Source organism: Paramisgurnus dabryanus, chromosome 23 (genome assembly GCF_030506205.2).
Source record: "Paramisgurnus dabryanus chromosome 23, PD_genome_1.1, whole genome shotgun sequence".
Classification (NCBI taxonomy): domain Eukaryota; kingdom Metazoa; phylum Chordata; class Actinopteri; order Cypriniformes; family Cobitidae; genus Paramisgurnus; species Paramisgurnus dabryanus.
Window position 1 is genome coordinate 1,741,905 of NC_133359.1, and position 9,363 is coordinate 1,751,267.

General features: G+C 35.0%; 1 protein-coding gene across 4 annotated transcripts in view; it reads right to left on the bottom strand.

Annotated features, from left to right (window-relative positions):
- mon2 (MON2 homolog, regulator of endosome-to-Golgi trafficking) overlaps positions 1 to 9,316 on the bottom strand; it is a 30,007-nt gene extending 20,691 nt beyond the window's left edge. For all 4 annotated transcript variants that reach the window (XM_065277359.1, XM_065277361.1, XM_065277360.1 and 1 more), the window contains exons 1-4: positions 8,916 to 9,316; positions 3,015 to 3,078; positions 2,798 to 2,925; positions 597 to 728 (exon numbers count right to left, since the gene is read on the bottom strand). In XM_065277359.1, coding sequence (XP_065133431.1) covers positions 597 to 728; positions 2,798 to 2,925; positions 3,015 to 3,078; positions 8,916 to 9,023 — 432 coding nt within the window. In that variant the 5' untranslated portion in view covers positions 9,024 to 9,316. The remainder of the gene's footprint in view (positions 1 to 596; positions 729 to 2,797; positions 2,926 to 3,014; positions 3,079 to 8,915) is intronic.
- Between the last annotated feature and the right edge of the window lie 47 nt (positions 9,317 to 9,363).

Consider the following 9,363-nt stretch of genomic DNA (forward strand, 5'->3'; position numbering starts at 1 on the left):
GCCTTGACGTGTCTTTTTTTTAATATATACTTCTGCGTCACCGTCTGCGTCGAAATGCAATTACACATGCCGACCACTAGTTGGTAGTATCCATACGTGTAACCTACAGTATCAGTGCAACAGCTAAAGAAGAAGCAGCTTTGCCAATAAACCCACAAATAAAGAAGCAGCAGCTTGTTCTGTATGATTTGAGAAGACCAACAGTGAAGGAGGTAAATAGACAGCGACGTTTATATCAGGTTGATTTAAATCACTCCTCAACTTGGCCAAGCTTTGTTTTTAACATCGCAAGCGGAAATGCCTATATGCGACACAGATTTTTTTTACCTGATGGGAGGGATTCTAGTGGACCAATCACAGCGCTCGCCGTCAACGTAGATGGGCACGTTGCTGAATATTTGGCGAGGTGCACGTCAGGCTACGCATAGCATACGGTGTCTAACCTACACATGACTATAAATGACACTTAAATGCTCTGGTTATATAAAAAAAGGTTGAGGTGCATCTTACCTAATGAAATATTTAATTTTGATGTACTTGCTATATAATGCTTCATATAGTGTGTTTGTGTGCATGTGTTATGTGTGTTATGATACCTTAGACAAAACCTCATCATGTACAACAGTGTTTGTGGTAAGCAGCACAAGAACAGTCTGCAGCAGTTTCAGTTCCTCCAGTCCGTTCTCCATCAACTGCCACAACATATTAATGATGTTCCCTGCAGCCGCCTGCACGCACACATACACACACACAGACGCACACATTAACACATCTTAACCTCTACTATGTTTGACAACTACAGCTTGCCAAGCTTCTCATTTCTCACCAAACATACTGCGTCTGTACTATAGTACAGTACTGGAAGACACTTTAGTTAAAGGGCCAATATTATGCCTATTTTTTACAAGATATAATATAAATCTCAGGAGTGCCCAGTATGTGTCTGTGAAGTTTCAGCACAAAATATATTTGGGTGGGAGCAAATAAAAAAGTGCCGTTTTTATGTCTGTACCTTTAAATGCTCCTCACTCCCTTACTAACAGACAGCGAGTGCTTTCGGTAAATATATATCTGATTCCTGTGAATACAGTCTGAGACAATAGTATCTTTAGCTGCATTAACACTACAACGTGCTAACAAACACATTTAGAAAAGCTTTTGGGTAAAAATAAGCAGTCATCAGTGGCTGTGGGTGGGGCTTTATCAGTGTGACATCACATTGACAAGAGAATCTGTAATGAGACTGCTTTGGTTTAATAGAGATTAAAAAAGGAGGGTGGATTTTTCATTGTAGGGTTGTTACAATAACACACATTTATGTCTAAACACTTTGTAAAAGTGGATATTGCACACTATGGGCCCTTTAAGACACTTCGCTGCAAAAAAATGATTTTCAAAAAAAAAAAAAATTCTAAAATTAAGATGTTTTTTTCTTGATGAGCAAAATGACCCAAGAAAAAAAGTCTAGTTTTTAGACCAAAAAATATCTAATTTAAGTAATTTTGTGCAATGGGGAAAGCAAAATTTTCTTGTATTTTTCTTGAATTTAGTTTTTAAGAAAAATATTCAAGACTTTTTTGCTTACCCCATTGGCAGAATTTTTTGCTTGTTTTATGCACAAAATCACTTATATTTTTGGTCTAAAACTAGACTTTAAATACAAATATAAAAAAAATATCTTTCCCACTGGCAGATATTTTTGCTTGTTTTAAGCACTAATTCAGTAAAATTGTATAGTTTTTGTCTATAAACTAGAATTATTTTCTTAGGTCATTTTGCTCATCAAGAAAATACATGTTAATTTAAGAATTTTTAGATATTTTTACTGAAAACAAAACAAGACTAAGTAAGAAAGTTTGACAAAAACATGAAGCAGTGATTTGTCTTCTACTAGTAAGTCACTGGATACACACACTGAAAAAAACAACTTGTAAAATTTACTTAAAAAAATCCTTTGTAACAATTTGCACAAACTTTTTTAAGTACAACTTACATACTAAAATCAAATAAAATCTACTTAATAATGCATGAAAAACATATTTTAAATAATTAAATAAATGTTACTTCATTGTTTTTTTAGAAGTTAAATTTATTTTAATTGTTCAGGTAAAGTCTATTAGTTTTTTTTGTTTTAATTGAAGCCTTGCTGTCCTAAAAATATTAAATAAATCGTATTTACAGTTAGTTATTTTCTTTAACATAGTTCTATGGACTTAGTTATTTTTTGTGTTATAAATGGCATTATAACACAAAATTCATGACTGACTATAAATCAATCATTGAATAAACTTGATTCTGAACAGAAATGCACACAAACTGTTCCGAACAGGGTTCATGTAAAGAAACACTCATCACCTGAACGGTGATTTCACAAAATTATAATTTACAACAAAACAACTATCAATAATATAAGAGCTTAGTTAATAAGTTATATTAACTAAGATGTTTTACTTGAATCTGCTAAAGATTTTTATTAAAATTTACTTAATTATTTTAGGACTATGTGCAGTGACTATAAAACAGTTAAATAATACGAGAAAATATCTAATACGACTTACTATTCCCACACAGTTCATTTTCTACATGAATTATTTGTTTATTTATCATCATTTTACTTAGAAAATCTAGCTCTCAATAAATGTTAATATTATTATTTAGAAATTATGAGAGTTAATCTAATATATATTACTACACCAAAAAGTTAGTTTTTTCAGTGCAAGTTACAGTCATGCTACTAAACAATACAGTAGTTGCATTTATATTTTCAAGTGTAAATGCTTGTGTGTGTGTGTCTCACCTCTGAAACCACTTCATGTGACATGAGTCTCTGAATGGCAGCGAGACACAATTGAGTGATTTTGGGTTCTTTAGTTCCACAGCCCATGAGGAACGGCTGGACCACTTCAGAACTGTTCTCCTTCAGCGCTGACAAAAACAAGAACAAATGACATCATGACCCATCAACACACAACACGTCTCTTTCAGTGGATGTTAATATTGTGTTAAATGCTTACCTGCCAGGATTTCTGTGTTTCTAGCAGCGATGGTTTTGATCTTCACAATGCCCGACTCTGCAGCCTAAAGACCAAAAACAAATGTGTAAGATGTGTTAAGAGAAAGATAAGTAAAAGTCACAGATTTGAGCCCATATATTCGATGCTGATGTATTCAGGAGACTTCTGCACACAGAATATAAAGATCTGCTCAGATATCAGTTTTTCTGAGAAACTGAGATGCCACTTAAAATCAAACTAAATTGTGAGTCTTGCAAAGGGGCAGAAAGTTTTCCGGTAACTTTCCACTTTATCTGGGGAATTTTGGAAATATTCCAAATTGGAAACTTAACAGGAATTTATGAGAATTTACGGGATTTATTTGGAAATTTTATGAAATGTATATAAACCATTATCATATACAAACATAAATAAACATTTTGTTTTGTCATAAGCAGACATTCATACAGGGTAATACAAATTTTGAAGAATCCTGATACTGACCCATCAAGACTGGATTTATTTAATCAAAAATCAACCTTCCATGTTCAGGTAGAAATTAAACTGACATTGCACTAAATCTTGCTGTTTTAAACAAAATTATGCTGTAAGATTTTTTTTAACTACATTTAACTCATTCCTCGCAAGCCTTTTTTTTAAAGTTGCCCGCCAGCATTTTTCCAGGAAAATTTTCTTCAAAAAATATATAGACATACAAATATATATCAAATGAAAGAACAGAACCTCTGCTTTCAAACAAACAATACATTAATTAAAAAAAAATTATTAAAAGTATAAAAAAAGCTGAAATAATTGCATTTTTGTGAAGGAATTTTGTTAAGAGATCAGATTCAGAACGATTATCAAAACATACACAGTATATAATTTAATTTAATTCAATTCAGTTTTATTTTTATAGCGCTTTTTACAATTGTTTAATTGTTTCAAATAGGCTTTACATTAATAGATGCAGGAAAAAACACAGAAAAATCATATAACATTAACAGCAGAATACAGCGGTTCAGATTAACCATACTAGCGAGCATAGTACAAATATAACGTATGTAAGAGGGTGCTAAGTTAAGCCAATGTCAAGAGACTCCCCAGGGGTTGAAAAAAAAACCTAGAAGAAAAACCCTTTGGGCGAAAAGTCCTAGGAGGGGAAAAAACCCTTGGGAGAGAGAGCCAGACATAGCTGATTCTATAGAGGATATATTATATAATAGGTACAATTTTTAACAATTTTATGGGGATTAAAATTAGTGAAAAAAATTGCTTTAGTTTTATATAAATTGGGTAAGTCTAGTGGATAATCGCAGTATTACAGATAACCATAAAAACTAATCAGGAACACGTTTTTACATGCAAATGTTTTCTCTTAATTGACGAGATAACTTGTCAATGGCAGGGAAAGAGTTAAGTTCCCTGTTATGACAACTCTGCAATTTTTTCAAATTCCCAGTTAATTCCCATGTAAAGTTTCCAGCCTTGAAAATTCCCAGTACTTTGCAACCCTAATTGTGAGGTCCCTAAATATTCACACCCATAACAATTAATACTGATAACCTAACCATTTAATATTCAGTCTATGAATCTCCACTGGATTCATTCAGACTCTCAGCCTCTTAAGATGTTGTAGCATTCAGAAGCACAAACACTCCTTATACTTTTATCATGAATAACCAGAACTTCAAAGACCTTTAAAGTTGTTTATGTGGACAGACAGAGTCATGGAGAATTTAGCAGTTTGGTCTGGCGTCTGAAGCGTTTCAGAGAGAATCATTCAGCTGCCCATCGACAACACAGATTCACAATGCACAACAACTCATTTATACTAAAACAACACACATAAAGTATGAATACAGCACTATATCTGTTCAAGCAGTCCATCTCATCGTGACCTCAGCTGTCACATACGATCATCTCACCCGTGACTCCATAAAGATCCACAGGGCACTGAAGACACTGAGACACACAGACGTCTCTTCTCTCAGATGTGACAGGTCTGTGTTTGAGATCCTCATCTATGACGGCTTTGTAGCTCAGGTGATGTGTAGCTCTAAGGAAACCAACTTCTGATAACAAACAACTGTGACTGCAAAACGATTAATCGTGACTAGGGCTGGGCAATTTTTTTTTTTTCGATTAATCGTTTTTTCCCAGTGGTTGATTCAAAATCGATTTTCACAGGCCAGGAATCAATTTTTCCCCATTTAATTTCCGCAAACAATGGGTCTCATTCATGAAACATTCGTAAATATATGAGTAAATATGTGAGTGATTTGCACGTAAACAGACCTTCCCGAAAACTCTCCTCCTGATTCACAAATACTTCGTAAATGTCAGATTTGATAGTTAAATGTGTGTATATGAATTCCTATCAATCGTAAATGGGACGCGCGTGCACGCTTATTCTCAATTACCATAAATACTGCCCATTAAATCCGACTGAAAACTATATATGGGCATCATATTATGACAACAAACGAAGGATTTCAACATGTCTTCTTAAAAGCAAATGAAAAAGTCAAATTTTATTTTCAAGCATACATAGTGAGGTCCTAAAAAAAAAGGAAGCTTGGCAGCACATTACAGATGCTGTTAATGAAATTTCATCTGTTAATCGAACTGAAACTTGACTGCAAAAAACGAATTAGTTAACTTCAAAAAAATCTTATTCAAAAATAAAAAAATATAATTTTAGAGAAAATACACAAGCAGTTTACATTTGAGCAGATTTAACTTTTCACAAAAGAACTGGTCTGGGTAGCCTGAAACAACTCATTAACCAGTCTTCCTTCTCGGCAAGTAAGTCTGCGCGTCTCTGAAAGTACGCCTTTTGCGCAGCGCTCTGCCAAATCTATATATTAGCCATCATAAATGTGTTATGCCTGATTATGGCCATTTTATAGGAAACAATTTCCTTAACAATTTCGTTTGCCCAGCCCTATTGAAATCAATAATGTATTTGATTAAAGTGTTCCGTTTGCAGATGCTATTACTGGAGCTTAAGATAAAAGATAAACGTATATAATTACTGTATAATATTTTTTACAAAATGCTGTCTAATATGTACATGATTATGGTGAATTAAAATACAGCCTTCTTGATGAGCAAAACGTTCGGATGTTAAACGCACCATTTACGCGTGGCTGGGAGTAGGTGTAGATTTCTTTCGTACCACCTAACATTTGGAAAATACGCACATTTTCATGAATCCGAAAATGTACGCCAAAAAGACTTTACGAACGATTTACACAAAAATTCGTTATGCTCGTGTTTCATGAATGAGACCCATTGAACGTAAGATTAACGTTAATCTAATTATTAGTCTTCTCCACTAGATGTCACCCTTTTATTGCCTTGTGTGATGTTACCAAGGAGCGAGAGGAGAGCCTGTCATTCATTCATTCAGTCTATAATATATTATAATATAATATTATTTAATATTATATATAATCTATACTTATTGAGTTGAATCGATAACTGAGTATAAAAATCAAGTCAAGAATAGGAATCGGATCGTGAATCAAAATCGAATCGATCTGGAACATCTGCATCGATAACCAGCCCTAATTGTGACTAATCATTTGCAGAATTAAAGCTTTTGTTACATCTTATATTTTTTGTGTAGTGTTTAATAATTATGTATATATAAATACAAACAGACGCATGTGTATATTTAAGAAATAATAACATGTGTATATACATTTTTATATTTATATATAATTACAAAAACTTTATAAATATTTTTTTTCTTTTTAAAATTATACATGCATCTGTGTCTATTTATATATACATAATTATTATACACAGTACACACACATATATGATGTAAACAAAAACTTTTATTTTGTAAACGATTAGTTGAAATGGTTTTATCATTTGGTTATTGTGCACAAAACACATGAACTAAAATATGGCCTAAAATGAGATTTCGTTTCTATGTGTTTTAGATCACATTTTTTCTTTTCTTTTCTTGAATTCACTAGAAATATTATAATCCAGCCATTGATCCTCAAGAAACTCAACAAAGGAAAACTTCAGCAGAGATCTGAAGACCGTTCAAAGGACCGTTTATGTAACCAGACAGACTTGGAGAAGTTGCACTTCAGTCCTGACAATCTTTGACAAACTGCATGAAAGGACAAAGCAGGCATCTTTCTCATCTTTACACTGATTCAGCTATTGTGTTAAAAATCCAGCTAAAAAAGAATGTTTTGTTGCAGGTCTCTGTTGTGTAGGTAGACATAATTAAGCTCAGCATGGCATACATAGCGTTTGGTGGGTTATAAAAAAGTTAAACACCACGTGACAGGGCTCAACATAAAGGACTGCACGGTGGCCTGGGGCCAGCGTGAGAGATGTTTGGGCCAGTAAACAGTATTGTCTTGGCCCTCGGTCACAAAAATATATTTTCGGCCTCTAGCTATTTGTCTGCATGTATTCTTATGTAATGTTATCATCACGACACATTTTAAGCATCGCAAAAGCTAACTTCTCAGCAATGTCATGAGGTAACCTTATTGGTTGTGGTGAACAACAACAACGTGTATTGCTTGTTACATCAGCTGGTAGAGCAAAGAGACTTTAAGATAGTGGGGGTGCCGGACAAAATCATGATTATTTAACATCATGGAAACAGACATTTACTTCGACGAAAAAAACAATGCAATGTTTTGCACAGTTAAAGCAGACAAGTCGAGAGCCTTCTCATTGCAACATGTCTGTTGTTACACTCACCTAAAGGATTACTAGGAACACCCTACTACGTGGCATTGATTCAAGAAGGTGCTGAAAGCATTCTTTAGAAATGTTGGCCCATATTGATAGGATAGCATCTTGCAGTTGATGGAGATTTGTGGGATGCACATCCAGGGCACAACGCTCCCGTTCCACCACATCCCAAAGATGCTCTATTGGGTTGAGATCTGGTGACTGTGGGGGCCATTTTAGTCCAGTGAACTCATTGTCATGTTCAAGAAACCAATTTGAAATGATTCAAGCTGTGTGCATTATCCTGCTGGAAGTAGCCATCAGAGGATGAGTACATGGTGGTCGTAAAGGGATGGACATGGTCAGAAACAATGCTCAGGTAGGCAGAGGCATTTAAATGATGCCCAATTGGCACTAAGGGGCCTAAAGTGTGTCAAGAAAACATCCCCCACACCATTGCATTAATGAGAAATTGAACAGGTGTTCCTAATAATCCTTTAGTTGAGTGTATGCTACAGACACTGAAATATTTTTTAGTGGGGCCAGTGAAATTTTGGCAGGGCAAGTGAAAACCTGAACCGGGCCAGTATAAAAAATGATTCGCGTTGAGCCCTGTAAGATGAAGTGTGAATCACATCTACAGACACATGAGAAAGAGACAAATTCAAAACATGACGGTGTTGACAACACATCTACCAAAACTATAACCACTAGAACAAAATAAACCATACTAGAGATCATCCATATCCATCAACAACAGATGACTGATCATTAATGGGGTCTTATGTGACGATAAGTTCATTTACTGAGACTCTGATCATATATTTGTTGTCTCAAGGAGCTTCGCCTGAAGTTCAGAGGATAAAAAATCAACACCTCAAATCTGGCCGATTCTGTGTTTTTGGGAGTAATTTAGGATGCATGTATGTATTTCAATACCCAGTACCCATTAATCACGTGAACAGTGTGACTTGTTTCTGATACAGATATAAAGAGAGTCTTTGTTTCTATAACAATGTCTATATTGTCTACTAACATGTACATAGAGTCAAGCTTTACATTATAACTGTATGGGTATGACATATTGATATACACGTACTGTATGTACACAAACACACATAAAGGTATATTTAGGTAGAGATCTGCATTATATAGCTGTATATTTGTGTCTGTTGTTGATGTGTAAATAAGTAACTAGGTGTTCACCTCTTTGACTGGAGGGAATTTCTTCTTACACTCCATTGACAGAGACCGCAGATCTGTCTGCATGTTCTCCAGTAGTTTCTTCACCGCTTCAGGACTGCTGGTCGACATCTTCACACTCACAAACCTCCAATAAAACTCTAATTAATGAAGAATAAAGCAAACGAAAGCTGCTCCAGCGCGCGACACATACATAAAGCCCTCAGTGCGGCACACACATCACTACATGTGCGCGTGCGTTAAACATCAGCATAGTCATGGATTTATAAGATCCGTTTGTTAAATGTGATCTTTAGGATCTAGATTTAAGCATCACACCTCAATTTCATGATTTTTCTTCTTTCCTAGATCCCATAATGCCTGTGCGGAAAATGACACGTCACGTCATCCGTCACTTCCGTAAACACTGACAGGATCCGCAGCGGGGAGGGGCGGTGGCGCCCTCGCGTGG